General features: G+C 38.2%; 1 protein-coding gene and 1 long non-coding RNA gene across 2 annotated transcripts in view; both read right to left on the bottom strand.

Moving 5' to 3' along the window:
• Positions 1-1,391: 1,391 nt before the first annotated feature.
• The window catches only part of PRDM2 (PR/SET domain 2), a 55,723-nt gene continuing 33,498 nt past the window's right edge, over positions 1,392-23,616 (bottom strand). The window contains 4 exon segments of the mRNA XM_040533917.1: positions 1,392-1,732; positions 3,672-4,216; positions 4,219-8,036; positions 8,767-8,874. Of these exon segments, the coding sequence (XP_040389851.1) occupies positions 1,720-1,732; positions 3,672-4,216; positions 4,219-8,036; positions 8,767-8,874 (4,484 nt within the window). The 3' untranslated portion in view covers positions 1,392-1,719.
• Positions 10,484-16,053, bottom strand: LOC121058413. The gene is made up of 3 exons (XR_005814195.1): positions 15,356-16,053; positions 12,302-12,360; positions 10,484-10,522 (listed from the first exon to the last, which is right to left on the bottom strand). It is a non-coding gene; the product is annotated as an uncharacterized LOC121058413 (long non-coding RNA).

The raw sequence follows: 23,616 nt of genomic DNA, 5'->3' as shown, positions 1-23,616 counted from the left end.
CCTTCTAGATGTACAGAGTCTCATTTTCCTGGTACATCTGGTTTCCATACAAAACACAGTTTCCCACAAGTTTTTAAAAAGTTTACTTTATTGGTTACAGTTATATAAAATGTGTCATGATAGTTCCATCTAGTTGGTCATTAAGTGCTTGCTTGCAATACCACAGAGACTCTTTGCCACATCTGCAACTTATATGATGTGCTGCGTGCTGGAGGAGAAATCTCCCTCTTCAGTTGCTTACCTGCACTTACAGTATCTTCGGCAAGGCTACAATGTTCAAAAGCAATGACGACCCCACTTGTATGTCAAATTGTAATTTTTAATGTTTTCATTAGAATACTCTTTATATCACTCTCCAAAAAAAAAAAAAAGAAAAAAAAGAAAAGAAACAATATAACTAACAGCAAACTTTAATACAGGAACATGCTCCCAGATTAACAACCCAAAATGAAAACAAAATGAAATTAATGTAAAATGTAAATCACATATAGTACAATTGAAGTGTCCAAAACAATTTAAATAATTTTAAATATTTTATTTTTTAAACTTGCTACAAATGCTTTATACAATATTTCAACATAAAGTCCCCATAACAGAAATGTAACAAAATGGGAATGATAGTGAAAGTGAAAGTGGCACAAATTCACCAAACAAGTATTAAACTACAAATTTTAAGAGGTAGATTACTTTTTAAGTCAAGAACAAAAAATAAAAGGGGTGGCTGTATAATGAAACTAGTCACTTTCCATCAACTCAGTCATTAATCTTGAAAGCTATATAAACACGAGAAATGATATTTCCATAAAAAGATGTTTAAGAACAACAGACCAATTTGTTGTTTTAAGTTATTAGATAGAGGTGTAAGACCTTTTAGAGTAATTATATATTTAACTTTCAAAATATACAGGTATGTAGCCCTGGTCTAGCCTTTTTATCAATAAAAAGATACACTGCATTCATTATATATAGTATTTAGAAACTGGTATCGGTATTTCATTGCTATATAAAGTTCCATCTGCAAGTATAAATAGGAATTTGGAAAACTCACAGAACATCCAAATCAGGCTTTTTTCCCATTATATGCTGGTCATCTAAAACACTCAGGAAGTGGGGAGAAGGTGGGAAGAAAAGGAAATGCATCATACTAGGTTCCTCTCTACTGTTCAGAAGAAAGGTTTTAGCAGACTTTCTACATGACAGAAATACTCAGAATGCACCAACATTTGTTGTCCCTGAATCTCTACTGCATTACTGATAAAACAGGCAATCTCTGCTTTGCCAACTTTACAAGTGACTGCCATTATGCCATTTGTGAAGGTACAGACAAAACAAGGATCTAAGCATTCAAGGGATGAAGATTTGGTTTAGTTTAATCCCACTTTCTTTTGATATTTTTTTTGGTGTGTGTGTGTTGTTTTTTATTATTATTATTTTTGGTTTGGTGGTGGTGTTTTGGTTCCATTTTGTTTTTAATAGTACCCTTCTCTTATCTGAATCATCGTGAAGCCCAGCATGAGTGTGAGGCACAAAATAAGTCTATGCCTGACACCGAGTATTAGCAAGAAGCCTGCAGGCAATTTTATGATTGTGAGTCAGCTTCAGCTGGTTTCGCAAGCTTGGTGGACTTCACATCCATTGTCGTAGTGCTTATCCTAAGTTGAGCATGCAACAGCTCTACCATGTCATTAAGGGATTTTTTTTGTTTTGTTTTGCTTTGTTTTACAGGAGATTCCTAGAAAATAAAAAACAAAAACTGAAGATAAATGACAACACAAATTATTTGTGAATGGAATATGTTTACACAGAAAAACGGAAAGGTGAAAAACAAATTTGGAGACAATTACTACATGAAGCAACAATCTTGAATGAATGCTAAGAATTGAGATTTCCTGGGGGCAAGAAAAAAAAAATCAATGTCTACACTGAGTAGAATCGAAGCTTATGCTGACATTAAATAGTGTATGAAGACAAAAAGACTCTTTGTACTTGATATAGAAAAAAAAGGTGATGAGGTGATGAGACAATCCAGATTTACGAGCATTATTTCAGAAACAAAAGCAAGAGTTCTTCTAGCATAAATATTCGTTAAACCATTAAAGACTGCAAGCTGTCAAAGTAAACTAACAGTATTTGAGACAGTCAAGGAAATATTACCCCTAGGTAAATCATTATTTACCCTGAATGCTATTAAACAGTTTCCATATGCAGAGATTTCCAAGCACTTGCTTATTTTGCTTAAAGGTCAAATGATTAGTTTGGATGGAAAGATGTGTCATTCTGGCTTCAAATTCCACTGATCTGCTCTGGCATCACGTAAAAGACAGCTTCACGCGTATTGCTAAGGAAGCAGCTGAGTAGAATTAAGTAACATGAAGACGATTATGGCCTAAGGGAACAGGCCTACTCAATGGTTCTTGTACTTTAAAGGCATATTCAACACCATTAATCTCCAAATTCCAGGAAGAATTATTTTTTTCCTTCAACGTGTCCTACCTTGGATATTAACTGAGTCAAATTCCCTTCTTTGAAATAATTCTGTTATGTTGTAGATTGACTTTATAGGAAGTATTTCCTCAAAATTATCACGTAGGGTCTTCACCGTAAGACACATAAGCTGCAAATAGTTTGGATTTTGACACTTCCTGACAAATTCCACTTGTGGACACTTGTGAAAGAGGCTGCCACTTCCACCCCCTTCTCCACTATCATTTGCTTTGGTAAAAAATACTACCTTTAGCCATAAACCTGGTGTTAATCATAGCATAGACTGCAATTAGCAAAAATAAAAGAACCCTTAATTACCACTGAGTTTTGTGGAAGTTACCCAGCAAATCAGACACCTATTTCAAGAATAGCAGGGCGGGAGCCTGCTAACAGAAATTTCAAAGTTTGTAAAATATACTACTGACTACTTAAAAGACTACATGAAGACTTTAAATGGGACTCAGGCACATAGATTAAGCTTTTATTTTTTTATTTAAGTATTATCCTTTCTTGTGATTAAAATGCTTCTTCTGAAAATGAAATAGAGCTTTAGTAATATTTTTTTTTATACTGAAACATAAGAGCATGATACTTTTAACAAAAATTTACACATTCATGTAACTTTTCTTACACATCTATTTCCCTTCTATTAAGTATTTAGAGATCTGACTCAATTAGTATGCACATACAATTTTTGAAGTATGTTTTTTTAATATATGATATGCAGAGAATACTTTTTATTAAAAACCAACATTTCAAATTATTTTAGTAAAAGGGTAAAAATGCAGTCATGATTTTTAGCTTAATGAACCACCATAAACCAAATCTAGAACGATTTTGGGCCACTGTATGCTGGATAGCAAATACATAGTCATTGCCTCCAATAACTTTAATGAGTTAAGGTTTATTTGCACTCAGGTGGTGAGATTTTTTCCCAGCGTTTTCAATTCCATTTATAATAAAACATTCTCTATACAAATTATGTATTATTTCATGACAATGTGACAAAATGCACCAAGTATGTACATCATACCTCAGCATGACTGAGCTGCTAACCATGGTTTAGGAAATGCAATCTTCTTTTGTTTTAAATATGAGAAACTCAAAAAAAAAAAAAGACCAAGAAAATCAGCAAAACAGCAAGCACCGTGTTCCTGTTTTGTCTGAACTTCAAATTAAAAGCTTACCTGAAATCTTTTAATTCTTGCTTTGTACTTTCATCTCTTTTGTTTTCTGCTGCCTCTGCATTTGCCGCCTGCTGTAAGCTTCGTGTAATAGGTCCTCCAATCCTCTCTCTAGATTTTACAGAGAATCTGTCTGCCTTTTTCTTACTCGCCACAGCAGACTTACTTGACAGAACAGCTTTATTATTCCTTTGTATTCTGACGTGCAATTTCCGGGTCGCTTTGCTTGAGATTCCAGAGGAACTGTTCTTAGCCACCACTTTAGTTTTTTTCCCATCAACGTGAGTCATTTTGGACACTCTTACAGGACTAGAGTTCCTCAACGATGAGGATGAATTTGGCTTTTTAGATCGCATGGAAGGTACAAATTTAACGTTTTGTTTTGATTTGAAGGACGCAGAGGGCAGCTGGATTTGAGCAGGTCCTGAGGTTCGTGCTCTTGTCTTGCCCAAGTGAGGCTGCATGCCTTGCATTTTGATCTCGGCATCTGCTGTTCGCCTACGCTGGTTGCTGCCTTTTTCATTGCTTGCAGGTAACGAAGAACTTACATTTTTTTTGATGAATTTTTTTTAGAGGATGGGGAGATGGGTTTCTTGGGACAGCTATATGATGCGTGTTTGTTCAAACTTCCAATATAAGTAAACTCTCGATTACAGTAGGGGCAGATATGGGAGTCTGACTCGGATGGATTATTTTTCAATTCTGCCTTCTGCTGGGCAGATTTCTTTTTCTGCAAAATAGCTTTCTGGACAAGCTGGTTTTTCTTTTTCAATGCACTTATTTTTAGTTTACTTGAGGACATTTTGCTAATCTCAACATTGAAATTAAGTCTTTTAGGCTGACCCATTCGTCTGAAAGCATTCTTTCCAGGGCCAGCTATAACAACCATGCCATTCTTAGGCTGCACTGTCTGTTTCAGCGGTACTGGATTTTTTTTGGGTGTGTATCTCTTTTTATCACTTGCAGATGCACAAGCCAATATGTGTTTGTGTAATTCAGGCATGTTATCAACACTTTTCCCACATTTTGTGCAGCGGATGGCAGTAGTAAAAGTCTGTGGAATATTGTGGGTAGTGAAGTTTGTTGCAGTAACTCCAATACCCATAGGATTGCGATGGTGATACTGAAATGGAGGTGGTTTAAAGCTTGGGTAGTGTTGATTGAGGCCCATACGAACATCTGGATCTTTAGATTTTACCCCAGAAGCCATTATTTTTATAGTAGTATAAAGTTCTTCAGAGGAATCATTTAGATCTTCATCATCTTCCTCTTTAGAAGGTTCTAAAGAGTCTTCTGACAGGTTCTGCATGTGCTCTATGTTGACCTTACTAGGGTCAGTAAAATTCTGGGGTCTCAAAGTTCCACTTTCAAACTCATGATGCGTGCACTCTTTGTCTGGATGGAGATCTCGCTGATGCTGCTGCAAATTGCACAAAAAAGCAAATTCCTTTTTACAGACCGAGCAAACAAAGATATTTCCCACTCCATGAAGCAGAAAGCGATGTTCTGACAAGTCTCTTTTATCCCTAAAAAGCTGTACACAGAATTCACATTTGAAGGGCCACTCTTCAGCATGAACAGATAAATGTTTAGTTAGGTCTTTAATAGAAAGAAAAGGTGATTCACAGACATTGCACACAAAGCTTTTATTGAATGTTTCCTGCACTACTCCTGATTCACCTGAAGTATGAGGATCTTCTCTTGCTTTCTGTTCATTTTCAGTTTCCTCCTGTTTTATTATTGGAAGAGTATTTTCAAGATTATCAGCAGAGGAAACAACAGAAGAAACTACTGAAAGAGGAGGTGGAGAAGGAGATGATGAAGAGGAAGAGGAGGAGAAGGAGGAGGAAGAGGAGGAAGAAGAAGAGGAAGAGAGAGTAGGAGGACCAGGTGAAGCAGCAGAAATAAGAGGTTCAACAGAAGGAACAGGGGACGGAGAAGGAGAAACAGTAGGTGAAAGAACAGGTAGAGGGGACTGGGTAGTAGTGTTAGAAAGTGGAGACGGACAAGAAGAAGTGTTAGTGGCACTGGCAGAGACATCTGGAATTGATAATGGCATCGTTGGAAGAAGGGGAGGAGGTGATGTAGCAACTGTTAACACAGGTGGGCAGGGTGGTGGGGAAGAAGGATTGGTGGGTGTTAACAAAGGTGGCAACTGGCACATGGAAGGTACAGCAGATGGCTGTGGCACAGGGGAAACAGAGGAACTAAGGGGCTGAGTGTCAACAGAAGATGATGCAGATAGACTGGGGTCCGTGTCAGGTTCTGGTTGAGACTCCTGAGATTTGCTTGGACTCGGGCTTCTGTTCACACTGGGTGTGCTGTCTGTGGCTGCATCCATTCCATTATACTCATTCAGCAGAACCTTCTGTAACATGCAAGTAGTTGGTTTCTTCTTTTTAACACCACTACAGGTTGGCTGTATGGAGTTTTCTTTATATTCCCTAATTTCAGCATCACTGCAAGGCTTCTTATGCACGCTTAAATCTAATACAGATTCCCAAGGAACTTGATTCTTATTTTTGACATCAGACCGTTGCTTTACACCACTAGACAAATCCAGTGGCTGCTGGTTGCACACATTGCCAAAAGTTGGAGCTGCTGTCCAGTCTTTCGATAGCTTGTAGTCTTCAAAGCAAAGAGGGCTCATAGTCTCTCTTTCTTCCCTTCCAGTCAAGCTCCAAGCAGGTGAGTTGCTGTGGCTTTCTAACTTTGGCATTTTTGAGCTTCGAAGATTATCATTCCACACAGTTTTTCCCTCACCTGACTTAAAGTCTCGAAGTACTGGACTATGTTGTGGAGAACTAGGAGGAGAGCTGGTCCTTCTTTTAAATCTACTGGATACTGGAGGCAAAATAGGTGATGATGGAACAGAGGGTCCTAGTTTAGGGATTTCGCTTGATGGAGTTATCTTCTTATTGTCCTGTGTCTGAAGAAGCTGTTTTAATTTTGATGACAAATACACACTTTTTTCTTTATGAAAAGGCAAGCTCTCTGTTGAAATGCTAAGAGGAGGATTTAAAGAACTAGTAGGAGTTATAGGTTCTGGGTCTGTTTCGGTTTTTATTTTTGGTACAAGAGGAGGGCTGGCAGTTCTTCTCTTTTTGGATTCATTGCTCCCACTGCTAGAGGGCTCTTTAGGAGGTTCATTCACATGCGTTTGTGTAACCTTTAAATTTGAGGAAATTTCCACTGTGACTGGACTGATTATACAATTTAGTCCATACAAGTCCGCAGAGTTGGACTCCATCTGAATCACATCACAATTGCTAGTACTGCTGTTGGACTGAATTTTACCATCAATGTAATAATTTAAGTTTTCAGAGATATTGCTGGAAATATCCATAATATAGACGTCATCTACTTCACCTTCCTCTTCTATTTCTGTACTTGCTATATATACACTCTGGACTGCTGGGGTCTGCTCAGTCTGAAGTGGTGGCTCTTCAGAATAGAATCCTTTTCTTCTGACACCTTTGGGAATAAGGTGACGCTCATGAACCCTACGCTGATGCCTCCGCATGTTGGTGTGAGTTCCAAAAACCTTTTTGCAATATTTGCACGGATGCAATTCTTTGGGCTCCTTATTTTCCTCAGCAAAAGTGGAGTTTGACATTTCTTGGGAGGCTTTCTCAGAATCCAAGACTACAGAGTCTTGCACAAGACTGGAAACGTTCAAGTCATCTTTAAGACCATCATCCACAATTACTTGGTTATCAGCAACATTATCTAAGTGTTGCGATGATGTTAGGGTTAAGAACGGTTTCCTTTTTGGCCCTGCCTCATGGCGCCGTTCGTGTCTTCGTCTGTTAATCTGAGTACCGAAGGCTTTCCCACAGTATCGACATTTGAAAGCATGGTTAACAGTAGATATATGAATGTGCATGTGGCGTTCAAGTCCTTGCTTTGTTGTAAACTTCCTCTCACAATGTTGACAGGGAAACATGAACGTTTCCTGAACATCACCATTTGATTCGCCTCTTGCTTTTGGAATTTTCACAACTAGTTTCTTTGGAGAGCTTTCTGGAGATTCCTCTGATGTACTCTTTTGCTCTTCCATAGAATCTAACTTTTCTTCGCATATTAAAGGCATTTCAGCATTTTCCTTAAGCATACTGGTTTCTTCCATCTCCTCTTCATCTTCCTCCTCATCCTCATCCTCCTCCTCTTCATCATCATCTAAATCATCTGATCCACAGTTTATTGCTTCTCCTTGTTTGTCTTCAGTCACCGTTTGTGGTTCAGTGGTAGGACTGGGGATCATCAGCTTTGGAAGTACATCTTGATTTACCATTTCCTGAATTACAGCTGTTTGTTCCAGAGACAGTACAGCAGAAACAGAAGGCTTTTCATCTTCTTCTTTATGACCTGATACACAAAGTAGGAAAAGAAAAGCATAAGCCATTTTTACCAAACATTTTGAAGTATTCTGCACCTTTCTTCCACCTCATCCTCTAACACAGTATAGTCAACACTTTATGATCCACACAATACCTCTCTATTTCTTACTGCTGTGATACAGTCCCAAGCATAAAACTGTATTCAGAAATTCCCCGTCTGAAACTTCAGCAGAATGTAGACAACTGCCTATACAGCGAGAATCTTCGAACTGAACATTGTGGCCGAAGAAAACAAAACAGTAGACTTCAGAACATTTCAAGAAATCTCTGAAAAAGCTTCAGTGACTTTTCCTACAGCAAAGGAGTGTCAGAAAAGTACAGCAATGCATACAGATAAAGTATCTAGGAAGTCTATCATGCAAATTTTGGACTTGGACATTTCCCCTAAGTTATTATTTTGATGCACAATACAACCTGGATTTGTACTGTAATGTATGGCAAGGCATACTTTGTATCTGGCATGTGGTTTGGACATAGAAATTTTATAACAGATTAGTTTTTCCTATTATTAATTGCATATTTAATGACATAGTTCTGACATTGAAACTGCTTACTAACAAAATGTTTGGGTAAACAATATAAACACATTCACTTTGCTACTCTAATATAACACCTTAGCTTATTAAATGCAACAAAAATTGTCCTTTGATTTAAAAAGATAGCTAGAAAGAAAAACTAAGATACTTGGGAACTCTCACCCTCTTTAGAATCCCTCATATCTGCAGAAGAATCCAAGTCAGCCTTTTTCTGCTTTGTATCTGTTACCTTCTTTCCCTTGTTTTTACCTTCCTGAGTCTTTTTCTTTCCTGGAAGGAAAAACAACATTTATTATTTCTGTTCAGCAATTTTTATTTTTCATATCTGAGTGGAAAAATAAGACAGCCAGCTTTGGAATATAACATACTTCTGTAGAAACACTTCTGAGAAATACAATCAGTAAGAAGGGACAGAAGTCAGAGAATACATTCACTACCTGCAAGAGGCGTTGAAGGCCAAAGTGTAGAACAAAGAATGCAAGAAAAGGTAACTTACAAGAAATTACACATCAGTACATTTAATTTTGATGTCTGCTCTGTGAATATATATTTATAAAGCAGTAAGTCTTTAGGGCCTAGAAGAAATTAAAAGTAAAGATAATCATGAGTATCAAAAAAAACCCTAAGACTGAAATACTTTGCTCACTTACAAAGCAAACAGACTATAATGGAAATGTATCATCCACAGAGTTAACCAGCCCACATCATACAGTTATTCACTACCTTCAAATCAGTTAAATTACTGTATGTCATACAAGTCTATGGAAACTTTGAAGTTTCTTCAGGTAATACTAATCCCTAGTGTTAATTGGAAGACCTTATCAAATAGAAGCTCAAAGAGACTTCTATACTAGCATGACCATTCTGAACAACGCTGTGGAGGAGAGTTATAATGAACGCAATGAAGTTTAAACACTATGAGAAGACTAAAAGCAGTATGATGTTGACCAACATGGAAAAGCAGCAAAACCAAATTAGACGGAACTGGATAAAAGTAAACTATGAAAGTATATCATCATGTCTACTGACACAAACACAAACAAGTTTGCTAACACTTTCTGTTAGCAAGATTAAGCAGCACATACGAATTGCACGAGATAATGAACACAATGAAGATTAGGGCAAAATGGTACTACACGAAGACCTAATCAGTGATGAAAGATGTAAAGGCATTCAAAACTTCAATAACCTATGCCCCGAAGTTATAATCCTACTTTTTTGCCCTGGCTCTTAAAGATGCAGTCCTGTAACATTTGGAACTGAAGGCAAGGATTGTAATAACAAAAGAAACTTTAAGATATTCTAACTCAATTCATTGCAGTGACCTTATTTCTCCACGCAGAACTTATTTTACATATAACCACATGGTTGAAATGCCACTCATCTGAAACTTCACACTTCCACACACCCACCTCTTAGGAACAAGAATTCTCCAAAAGCTGCAATCCAAATTTCTCCTTTGCTCCCTCTAACGCACAAACTACTACTCTAACACACTGACCCTTCTTCTCTAGTTAGAAGTGTGAATCATAGCCCTAAATCCGTCTTATTTAAAAGCACATTCTTCTAACTCATGATCCTGGCAATAAGTTCCTCCTTTTTTTCCTTGAAATATTTTTCACATCGTAGGCCAAGAACTTGAAACACCTTTTAAACAAAAACCATTCCTCTCTATTCAAACTCAAATTTTTGAAGTATGCACCCTCTCATATAGAGCAGATCAAAGATAGCAAGCATTTTAAAGTTGACCTTTTATGTGAACATTCCACACCATCCAAATAATTACCTGTATTTCCTCTCAAGGAGATCAAGTTTCACAGCTGCTCCCCAAATTCCACAGGGTTTTTCAGTTTCATATGTGTAATTATCCTTCCTTTTCCCTCCCTTTATCCAATTTAAGAGTTTTCAGTCTGAGAAACTGATAGTATAGTCACAAAGAAGGCACTTTTGTCATCTTTGAAAAAATAAATACGCATGCACTCTTCCTAAACTGAACTAGCAACTATCCTATAATATCCTCAAATACCCTAACAGTCTGTGTTAAAACCATGGGCAACGAGCAAACTCTGGTTTACCTGACAATACAATACAATGCTTCAATACCAAACACTTCTAAATTGTCAATAGTGGTTCACAGAAGCACTGGGAGTTTAAGCACATCTTTATGTGACACGTTACTGAAAGTTCAGTTTGACAGAATTCAGTACTACCGGCAGCTCTACTGCTTGCAACAACTAGTACCAAGATCTAAGTAAGAAGAATTTCAAATAAGTTTCCAGAAATATCTGCCTAGCCATCCAAAACTGCTCTTGAACTGTACAGTAACAATAATCAAAAAATATTCTATTGCTAGGTAAAAAATCTAAGTATAAAGTTTCAGTACATTCCTAGGGAGTCAAAATTGCATCGCAATACACGTTAGGAGCCATGCAGCAGAACATGGATTTAGTTGTTAGAACCCTTTAAGAACTATTAACTTTTTTGCAGACTACTTATCAGCTTTACAGATTAACATCAGTAATTTTGACTTCATTGACAAAATTCTAGATGCATCTCTCATCTTTACAGGTGAGGGTAGAAACAAGAAGGAAAAGATTCACCTATACCAAACTTGGCCACAGTTAGAGACAACGTTTTACAAGGTGGTGCAGCACTGGATGATACTTTGTAGATGAAGTCACTGGACAATTCTACATTTAATTCTACAGCAGCATTGAATTTCAGCATAATGACAGGTTACTCTAAAAGCATTCAAACCAAGACCCGATTCTTTCTCACAGCAAGATTAGAAATGAAGTGAGCTCTTTCAAATGTGAGGTAAGATATGTAAAAGCAACAACAAAAGTTACTCAAGTACTAAAGCAAACACAGGTTTTCCAAAGTGTTGTCCATTTACAGAATACAAAATTTATGCACTTCAAATCCAGTTATAATCTGGGAAGTCGCTAGCACAATTTATAACTGAAATTGAGTTATTTAGGTGATGTACTCTTGTAAGTTATTGCCCTTTAAGCATAAACGCATTTGAGAAGTTTTATCTAGCACCTCCTTGCCCTTACTCAGAATAGCAAGCAAAACTGCTTGCATATATGTGTAATTTTAGATGTGCCAGTTCAGGTTGACATAGAGAGATACCAAATGATTTTTGATATTTTCCGTTTATCAGCTTTCACCTGTTCATTTTTAGGTTGCAGGTTTTTTTATAAAGACTAAAAAAAAGTCCACCATACTCAAGCATGGCAAAGGCTGTCCAAGACGCATCCATCTCATGGTCCTAAACCTAACAATATTCCATTGCAGATGTTCAGGGAGGGCATTTAAGAACAGAGGAACAGTAAAGTGATGCTTCCTTGGTATACTCTCCCAGCTTTCACCTCTCCAGAGCTCAGGAATTTTTGAAGACATCAACTAGCTTTTGACAGGCTAGTTTTTTGACTTCATGAGTTCTCAAAGTGCTTTTTAAATTCATGTGAACCTGAAAGATTTGTATCATTCCCTTCCTGCACAGTCCCAATGAAAAACACTACCTGCAACTCTGATACAAAGGGTATCACTGTGGAAGTAACCCAAGGTCTGTCCCACAATTTTCTTACAGTTTCAGATGTCAAGAACTAAGAGAAGCCTGCAGGAGGGGAAAAACTTCCTCACGGCACAGAACCTGGTGGAAGCCTGAGCATAAGTACACACGTGCACTTACCATCAGGTTCCTGAAGGGTCCTACATGGCTGCTACTGCCAGCTGGATCCTCCACTTGGTCTAAACAAGAAAGATACAGGAATGAAACACAGGGAAAGTGAAATGGAAACAATGACAAAAGAATAAATGAAGGGCAGAACTTAATATACGTGTATGTGCATTACAAGAATTGCAAAAGAAAGATGCAAAGGAAACTGAATGAAAGAAACAGATGGAAAAACAGCTACCTGCCTACAGTGACAAAGATCAAAAGAAGAGTGCAAGAATTTCCGTCTTGCCACTTAGTTTTTAAATATGGTTCCTTCTCCCCTTTCCTTCATTTATGTGTGTTGCAGACAGGTCACTAAGAGCATTACCTGCCTTTACACCCTTACAGCACCCGCACATCTAGTACAAACACTGCAACAAGCACGGGAGATCTCATGTTACTGCCTACATCCAGATAACGGGCCAATACCAATCACGCAGTGCCACTTATCTCAGAAGAGTTCAGAGGATAACAATTTCAAGAAGAGCAGTAATCTTCATTTGCCCATACTTCATTCTATTGATCAGACCAAGACATCTCAAAACAACCCACAGCACCTGCACTTGTATTTTTGCTGTTAACCAAAATACTAACGGGACTGTACAACAACTGAGTGACTGCTGCTCAGACAGATTAAGCACACTCAGATGCCAGGAAAGAAAAAGTTAAACACAGTCTTTCCATACACATGGAACTGCATCCTATCATTAAGTATTGCAAAATTGTACAAGATGCTATTATCTTTAATAAGCTTTAAGTGCGGCACCAAACACGTTCACAGCTAACACCATAAAGCAGGAAGGGGAATCTCGCATCTGATCACCAACATGGTTTTTGATCACTTACAAGAAATATGAAAGGAGACAAATTTGCACGTATCACACTGACAGCAATTGCCACATGGTTTCATGATGCGAATTACAATATACTAGCATAAACTCGCTAGCTAATCCTTTGGGGACTGGTTCAGATTAGCGATAGCTTGCACCAGTCTCATTCAGTAGTTACTGCTATTCTGTACATCAACTTTTGATTTTTTCCTCCTATTTAAAGTACCAAGAAAGTAAAATAAAGATTGAGCATATATACAAGCTAAACAGTCCTTACAGAAAATTCAGCAGAAACCACAACTGTGTAACCACTTCCGCATTATTCTGATTAATGACTTCCAAAACGCTGATGCAACTTGATTTTTAATTGGGGGAAGTTGCGTACCAGAATTCCTCTATTCCTATATCCAGAATGCTGGGAGACATGTCATGCTTTTCAAAGGGAATTACTTAAACTCCCAGGCATCTGTAAAATCTGACTCGTTGTTTGTTCTGGAAGACAGGCTAGCAAAAATTAGTGTCTTCTACACACAAAAAAAGCCATGTTCAAAATGATTGCAGAAATTGGTCAAAACCTCAAATAACTGCATGTGCACCAACTCATAACATACAGTAACCAAACCATTTTTAAATTGGTGTCCGAAGTTTTAAGTAATTTTGTACAGGTGAGGTTATTCCACTAAGTCATTTGAACTCTCAGAGAAAGAGGAAGAGAAAGTGAAAACAGCAGGGATCAGTTACAGAGCACGTCAGCATTAGGCCAGGAAAAGAAAAGATGCCAACCTTGAAAGAAAGAACCTCAACACTTCTGCTTTATTAAAATCAGGTTATGTGTTATGACACTAACTTCCATTCTCTCTCATGTACCATTACTGTTAACACAACAATAAACCACAGTTCCTTTTTGAAACTTGACTAGAGCAAGCATAGCTGAAAAGCTCTGAAGGGAACTTCTGAACATGCACCTAACTACCTACAGAGGGAACATCTTTTGAACTCAAAAGCTTCCAACTTAAAATGAAACAAAACAGGGAACCACCAGCGAGCTTTAGGGAAAAACGGTCTTGTACTGGCAAGAGCAATTACTACAGAAGCCAAGAGAACGCAGAGGGTGACAGACACCTCCCAAGTCCCACGGCTCCGATATTCAAATGCTGCCATACAGCAGCTTTGGTGGTAGATTCTTTCTGTACTGAATTAGTATGAGTCACGACAGAAAAAAATATTTTCATTTTTAGTATAATATATGCTATACCAGGAGCATTTTCCAGTTTGGCTATAGAAATGCATCCTGCTGCTTTGGTGCATGCACATATAAAATCAATTCCAGCATCCTCTAACAGAATTCATACCCTAGGCAGGAAGGTACCCATTATTAATTCAAAAACACAGGCTAAGTCTCACAATATCAACTGGGTTTTACGCTAACAATACCAGATCTTTCTAAAATTGAATATTAAAAAAAAGATGTTAAAAGGATGCAAAAATGACATTTTTGTTCATATCCAAGCAATTCTAAGGGTGAGACTCAAGACATAAAAGGCACAGCTTAATTTCTGAAACAGAAGCACGTAAAGCGGATGTCAATTAATTCTGAATGGCTACATAGACAGTACCATTAAGAGGCCTATTTTAACAGTACTGTGAAGTATGTATGAAAACATGCAAAAAAGAGTCACATTTAGATGTCACAATGACCCCATTTTCCTTGATCTATTATTACTAATAATTAGCGGGCTTTTTTTTTTTTTGCAATAGCATTATAAAATTATCAGACTAGTTTGTGTGGACATTATTTTAGGTACCATTAAACAAATTAAACCCTGTGAAACAGCTGATGTCTATTTTACTTCATAAAAATCATCATCGCAAGGTGCAATTTTAACTTCTGACCCCTGAGAATCAAGTGAACGGAGAGCTCTAAGACCTTACTTCTGTGTTGTCAGTCTGCCCAAACCTAACATATCTGATTATTTCAGAAGAGGGATAACACACAGAACTATATATACAGAAAGTACTTGGAAAAACCTTGAAGAAGGTCTACACCCGCAGCCCCACGCCCGTACTACAGAAGCAGACGCTCAGCCTCGTGCCCAGAACAACCTGCCACTGCTTGCAGGACAAAGACTCAGCAGGGCACTCTGCTCCAACTGCTTGCAATCTCCCTGCAATTCAATGCCAGGGGCTGACTACTCACAGAATCACTCGTCTTCGTTCAGCTCTCCACATCCCTTCGGTACAGGCTGGGAGGGGAGGCAAGGGGTGCATGCGCAGGTCTGTGCAGCAACAGGCTCCCCCAAAGGATAACAGAGTCTCCAGGAAGGAGCTCAGCTGCCTTTCAAAAGCAGAAGGTATAGAAACAAGGGCTCTGAAGAGAAACTGCACGCCCCATTGTTTTAGTCATTTTTGCTCTAATTTGGAACTCAATGACCTGTCTGAAGACCACAAACGGCAGCAATAAATGGATGCTTTGCATCAGGAATAAAAGCATATTCAGGAAGCAAGGGTTCTTCCATGCTTTTTTTCCACCACAACTTGCATCTCATCTTCCTTAAAAACACACAATCAAGTTCACGAGGTAGCAGTGGGAGAGTGACAGCATAAGCATGGAAGACAAAACTTACAGTAACTGCTAGAATCAAGCTGCCTCACTGAAACCACCACCATCATTTAAAAAATGACTTTGTCCTATGAAATAAACCTATTACTACACATAAACCATCACTTCACATACACACAAAGAGTAGCATTTTAAACACTGCATCATCCAACTAGACAGTATTACCATAACACTCTCACCTTGGGAAGATAGTTCAATACACCTGAATACAGATGCTTATGCATGGAACTGTATTTCTGTATTAAAATGTTTGTACCACGCACTAAATATCCACTTTGCAGAAAAGAAATGGAGCAATGCATTCACAAAGTCTGCTAGCACATTCGCTTTACAGGTAAGCTTGTTGCCATGGAAAGCTTAAGAAAATTCTGAGCTGGGAGTATTTAAAACAGCGATTTCTGCAAATGTTTGGCCAAATCTTCACATTAATGAACACTTAAGATCATTAAGTTAAGATTAATTAACACTTAAGATCAAGTTACTGTATCTCACCACAAACTTCTTAAATTATAATCATCAGTACCAGACAAATGTTAGCACAGTAGGATATACTATGCCAACATAAAAAAAAGACAAAACGACTTAGAAGAAGCAAAAGGAAATGTTGTCATTACATGAAGTTCTTCATAAACTCAGAAAAGCTTAGCTGAAGCTATTCACAACACTCAGATAAACAAATAAATGCATTTAGTCTGAAGAGTCCTACGAGAAGAAAGCCAATCTTAAATGTACAGTATTATTATACCACTCCACAAAAACTGAAGTAGGAATTGCCTACATTCTTCCTCACATATTTCACATTTTGTGAACTGAATTGTGTACCATTACCCCTGTAATAGAAAGAGGAGCAAGAAGTAATACATACATGGCAATGGCATGCTATGCAAACATTCACAGCACCTCGCTGAAATCCTTAATGTGTTATGCCTTCTCTGACTAACCTGAGTATAAATCATAGGAAGTATTAAGTTTACAGGCTTACTCATCCATAATGACTTAAATACTACAGAATGTCATCTAACAACTATGAAGCAGGGCAAACAAACATCCACAGGGTTTAATTCTATGCAAATTTAACCCACACAAGAGCTGTGCTGAAACAATTAAGCGTAAATAATTAAACCTACAGCTTTTATCTTAGTAGACAAAGATGTTATTTCTACCTCGATGCCGACACTTATAAAACTAAACCAGCAGACAGAGAACACAAATATGCGGTGTCAGACCTGCTCTAGAATTTCTCAATTGCTCCTCGTAGTTGTGCACTCCTACCTCCTCCCCTCCCTAATAACACAGCTTCCCACCAGTCCTAGCAAGTTACTCTACGCAGCCACCACTGACACGGCCAACCTGTTACAGAAAGCACGACAAACACTCTTCTCTGTGGTTGTATTGCATTAGCTTTCATTTAGCTAACGTTAAGTATTAAAGCGTAAAGAATCAATAAAAATGACAGCTGGCACACAGAACCCTTGAGTTTCCAAAAGTAACTGGTGTTCTCTATATTTAGACATTTTTTTGTGGACAATTCAGTTACAAAACAGTATCTTTATTTTTATTTAAACACAAAACCATTCAAAATGTAAACCTCCACTGTCATGAACATGAGCTTTTCCTTTAATCCAGAGGATGGTACTGCTACACTCGCTACAGCTCTCCAGGAAACATTTTTGACCCTGCAACAAAGCCACATGCAGATGATTAAGTAGCAGCATGCATTTTGACAGCAGCCTTTGCAAGATAATAGAAATGCAAAAGCTCACACACGTAGTTGTACCAGAACGGTTAAACAAACACTATTAGATCAGTCTGTATCTGTAATAATCAACCCACAGATCCATCATTGTACTATTTTCTTCGCTAACTTCTGAGGTCAGGTTAACAGTATTTGTTGTTTTTTTTTTTTTAGGCTAGGTTATCTTTAGAGGTAACTACTTAAGACTTTCTCTGCCATTTTATTCTGCTGTTTGACAAACCAAGTATGTTCAAATGAAGTAATAATCACACTAACAAGTCACTTTTCAAAAACAGCAGGACTGCTGAGCCCACAAGCAGATCCAAAAAGCTAATGCCCCTCACACACCGCAAATGAAGGCGGTGATCTGCTGCAAAGAGCGTTTTTGCTCCACCACCCCAAACATAACTCTTGAAAAGTCAGAGAAAAGCTGCAATCGCCTCTAAGGCCAAAAATGCACAGGACCAAACGTTTGTGTCCAAACATGGGCTATGGCTTCACTTGAACGCAGCTGTATGAGGGCTACGATTCCCAGGAAACAGGACAGCCTTTGTGCCTGGCACAGCACGGGGATTACTGTAACAGGAGTCTCCAACGCCGAGGAAAGAAGAGCAAAGCCTCTCACAGATGTAGGGCACCGACAGTGCTGCTACCACCAGATTAAGTCTCCCATGTATAAAATTAACCCCCTGAGAATTGCTAACAGGTTTTATTTACTTTCACTGAAATCCATCGTGTTACTCTTCCTTTTTTACTAAACTAAAGCCCTCTGTTCGCCATACCTATGCCATGTCTTTAGTCAGATGTTTGTCTCCAAAGTAGTAAAGAGTTCAGTAAAATCAGGCCCCTCTCTTTTACAAAGTACTTCATCCCCCTCTTAGCCACACATTTCCCGTTTTCTTTCTTCGTACTTTCTCATTTTCTTCTTCAATACAACTTGAAGAGGCAATCTTTATTGTGGGGGATTCAATGGAGGAAAAAAAACCACATACAGTAGACATTTTTGCTTTTTTCGTTGTTTTTATCTGCAGCAATCTAATAGATTTGCAATAAAGTCGTATCTTGAATTTCTCAAGAGAAACTTAACCTGGAAAACTTATTCCATAGTATTTTCCACAGCACACACACTCCCTTATCGCCCTCTCTTACCTCTGAAGAAAGCCATCAGTACCAGCATGCAATAAAAGCTTGCCCTAAACAATAAATATCTTTGGTCTGTAACAGTTTTAAAGGCTATTCTTTACTGGAAGCATAGCACTTAATTGCCCTGAGCTTTTTGCTCAGGCACTGTATAAGAACATTACCACGTAACTGAAATGAAAACAACTGATGCCCAACGACATGCCTTCATTTATATGAGGTAGGAAAAAACGTTACTGACAAATTAAGTAGAGATGACAAAAAATGGAATTACCAGCTGTTACAGTAAATACACAGTTTGTGTCCATTAGCCCTCATTAAAAATACGATAGCATTTTATGAACTGGGCCTCCAGCCTCACAAGGAACATCTTTAACTGCTCATGGGCAGCTACTGTCAGGACGCATTTGCAGGCATGAAAACTGCTTCTCTGCATCTGTTAAATTTGGAAAGTCTCATCTCCTTCCAACTTCAGAGGGACAAGCCAAGGTCATATGGCAGACTATCACTACAGGTCCTTTCTAATATGTAAAAGCAGACTAAGGACGAGGATAAACGTTATGGAAATTCATTAAAATAATGTTCAACCAAGTCTCTGAATCATTTATATCTGTTGAGAAGTTGTGAAGGATTTGCTTAGCTTTTTCTGTAAACCCAGGTGCTTCACTCAGTTTAGCTGCAGCCTTCCCCCCCCCCCCCCCCCCCCCCCCCCCCGAGAAATGCTTTTCAGGCTTCTCTGAGAACAGAGGGTGTACTGACCTGTATCTCCAGAGGAATTCTAGCTGCAGTGCTCCAGTTGCCCAACCTGTGCTTTTGGAGTTGTAGAGCACGATGCAACAGGACAACAGTTGGCGCTCAGGGTAACAGAGCTGACAAAAGAAGTTACTAGATGTACAGTTTGCCCCAAATCAGACGACTGGATTCTGCCTAATTTATGAATTGAAGGAAGGTCGATAGGCTCATAAAGTCACTACAGAGAATGGCAACTTCTTCCACTTCTCAAATGATGTGAAAACAAGCCCCAGTCAGAGGACAAGTGTATTTGTCTTCTGCTCAGTTAACTGCTACATTCAAGATTAACCTCTTCTGATGAAACTGGACATGAAAAGTGTAGATTTCCACACATTTTTTCATAGAATAAAATGAAAACTGAAGTAGAATGCAAAAATAAAACCTCACTGAAAAGTAACTTGGGCATTTTCACTCAAGAAACCAGAAAAAAGAGCGGAGAGCCTCAAGGCTGACACTTAACAGTTAAGGATTTGGTAGCTACAAATGAAGTTCCAGCACAAAGTCCACTTTGCTTTTGCAATCCCTGACAAGGGTCCATAAGATTTGAAATGCTGGGCTCTTTGCTCTTTACTTGTCACTTGAAATAGAACACCGCAGGAAGTCAATTTTTTACTCAACCGGCTGAAACTTGGTGTGACCTACTCCTTGGTAAAAACCCAAGACGATTCTAACATTTGGCACCCGTACCGTGCACATTTCCTTTTAGGAGTATGACTTGAAGGCAAAGGTGGGTATTTTAAGATTCTGATACAAACTTCGTGCTACAGAGAGCTCAGCTGTCACTGCTGCTGAGCTGCTTTACACCAGAGCTTACTACCCAGTGAAGTGTTTGATTTTACTGGCAACAGTAAGAGGAAGTTTGCACTGTACCTGGCTTTGACCAGTGACAATAGGAGAGAAAATCTACCATAGTTTACACGAATTAAGCCACTTTCAGAAACACTAGGCCTTTGCCATTTAACAACGGAATTTTCTTACAGACTGCCAAATAAAACCAGATTGGGATTTGGCTAGATTCTAGCAAGTAAGGAGCCTGGCTATCAATGCAAGTTGGAATAGATGTGTAGCTGACAACTCATTTCCATAGCATTTTGCAGTAATAATAATCAAGAAGATAGATTTTCAACTACTATAATAGTCTCACTAGAGTAACTTTATGCCAACCACCACGTTAATAATACTGCCTCTTTGAAGTTCTGGGGCATTAATCATAGTCTATCAAATGCTCTTGCAGAACTCCGATAGAAAGTGTGACAACAAAATTAACTCTCAACAGCAAACCTAGTAAGCTCTTAAATTTTTCTGAAGGTTTCATGCTAGGCAAACATACACTGGTGATACAAATAAATAACACACTTGCTTAGTCCAGGGGAAGAAGTTCATACACAGTAAAATATATACTAGTGAACATCTGGTGTTCAGACAATACCTGATTTCTTAGCTAGAAGTGTTGAATCACCAGTAAGTTTTATTTCAGTAACTGTTAAAACCAAGCAAAAACTTAAAGACTGCTATATTTCATTGAGGGACTTCACACAGTGAGTGGAGGCCAGTGAAAATTCTCTACCACAAAGTCATTCCTGTCAATCTATGTAAGGCTCTTGGCAAGAATGACAAAATAAATTTGAAGGTTTGACAGGCTAAAAAAATTAAGTACGCTCTGGTCTGACAATAACTGTTTTTGTACCTTTGAAAAATGCATTGAATAAGTGGAACATAAAATTATTTTGATATTTTGCAGTTTTGTAATAGTGACATTAGAATTTTCAGAGACTTTACAAACAGAAATTGCCTTACAAAGTAAGGAGGTATCATGCCTAAAGAAAACAGGTCTCAGCCACATACACGTACAATTGGAGTCACATCTCTTCCCACAAATAAACCACTTATCAAAACTTTGTATGGACATACTTGGAGTTATGCTAAACGTGCCTCCTTGCCACTTCATAACAAATTATGCAGGGCATCTGTAGATATGTCCTCAGAGTAAGAGGTTCCCATAAACAATTCAAGTAAAATACATGGTCAATGCAAAGTAATGGTGAATTGCAATAAAAAAACAAGCACTAAAGTTTAGTACTATTAATGATACAGAATCAATATTAGTAGTATTGCTCGAACAGTTTAAAAAAGATTAAGCGTAAAAATAAAGCATCTAGAGAAAAGCAGTAAAAATGATTAAGAGGTAGGGAAGGTTCCCATTATAAGGAGAACTTAGAGCCTTCACTACATGAGGACAAGATTCAAGAAGGACAAGCTGAAGGTAAGAAAGAATACACTGAAAGTCAGTCATTGATGAGCTTGTATCTCCCATAAAAGCCAAAGTGTCCAATTGTAAGGCAACAAACGAAGTGAAAGAGTAAGTGCCTGGTAAAGCCTTGACTTCACATGAGACAACGCAAAAGAAGTCAAGAAAGGTTTGTTCACACGAATAAAGTTGCATTGGTTTAAGTGAGACAGCAAACCCAAACACTGCCATGGGCAAGGCAGGAACTCATTGAGTGTAAGAGAAAAACCAAAGCCTGCTCTCACAAGCAACGGGACAGTTCCCAAACACACACAATGTAAGGCACTTAAGAGAACAAAAAAGAAAACCACTTGTTTCTGGAAAACTGCATCTATTCTCCTATTCTGCAGGAATTCATCCACTTCCTGTACTTGAACACAGCCTCTAAATCTGTTCAACGCGAAGTTCTTTCCTAAAACAGCACTCACCAATTTTTCTCCGCATCTTCTCCACAGAAACAGTTCAACAGTTCTGTGGCTCAGAAAAAAGAGTATTTTAAGAAAGCGTTGGAAAATCCTAACAGTATTTGTGCAAGGGAAGTAATATTTTAATAGAAACTTCATAACTTAACTGATTTTCAGGATAATTAAAAAAGTGGTTTCCAAAAAAAAAAAGCAATGGAATACTAAGCTTCTTTTCTCCCAGGCCACCCCCAGTTCCAAAGCTAATCCTGATCAATAGAAAAAAAACACATTGATTAATATTGTAAAGTTGTCTGATGCCTTACTTTTCTTCCTACTGTAGGTTAACTAAAGAGAACACTAGCAAATTTGCTCAGAAATGCTGCAACTGGGATCTAGATGTGTTTCATTATTTAATTTGGGGGAAAAAATAGCATATGGAAGAGTGGTTGAACTGAGGAAAAGAAGGAAAATACAGATCAGTTTAGAATCTGATTGGCATACGCAAATCAAAGTTTGTTATGTTACAGATATGCCCTAATCAGAAATAATATGGTAGCTAAAAACATACTGAATTGTTAACAACTATAAAGGACGTTGTTAAATAAACTTTTTGTGTGACAAAACCACACCGGGATGAAGTAACACAGGGTGCACGGGATGCTTGCATGACTTGCTGTAATGAAGATCTGGTATTATCAGCACCGAGTCCTTACCCTGCATTCCCAATCACCTTCTGGCCCTTTGCTAAGTTCCTCTTATTACAAGGAATTTTGCTTTCCTAGTGGCACCACCACTCTCATGTGTGAGCGGACAGAACTGGGTGTCCCCAGCAGCATGAAAATTGGGGTGTCTAATCCAGCTTTTAGCACAAGCACATACCGTGATGCTGATAACAGCGACAGCCCCACACTGACAACACCTGTGGACTTCCATTAGCAGCTGCACATTCGGAAGCTTTTAAAGGGAGTGCATACACAATAGTGTGAGGCTTCTGAAGAAGAAACAAACCTTGCAGCCTTCTCTAACCTTACAATTACAGCACACAAGTAAACAAGTTGCACAATGTTCATATAAATATGCTATAATCTGATTAAAATAAAAACTGATTTTTTTTTTAGAAAACAACTTCGGAATTATTATCTGAATATGCTAAGTCTTCATTCTTCCAAAAGCTTAAACTTTGACCCCCTTAAAAACTCCATATTTCAATAAATGCAATTTAATGCTGAATTCCTAATTATTTTTATATATACACCGATAACTTATTTTTACGTCTGAAATGAAGTCTTATCTTCTCCTATTCTTAAACCCGTAGGCAGAAGCAAAGCTGGAATGAATCATACCAATCTCACTCTGCTGCTCGGCAAGGCTCAGAGCAACAGCTATCACAGAAACTGGGGGCGTTGCTGTAGAAGTGAAGAAGGAAACTTAAAGTAATACAAGTCTCCTCTTCAAAAAGCCCCATTTTATGGGAGATAAG

Source organism: Cygnus olor, chromosome 21 (assembly GCF_009769625.2).
Source record: "Cygnus olor isolate bCygOlo1 chromosome 21, bCygOlo1.pri.v2, whole genome shotgun sequence".
Taxonomy (NCBI): Eukaryota; Metazoa; Chordata; class Aves; order Anseriformes; family Anatidae; genus Cygnus; species Cygnus olor.
The sequence above is the reverse complement of the archived record's forward strand: the minus strand, read 5'-3'. Positions and strand labels throughout refer to the sequence as shown.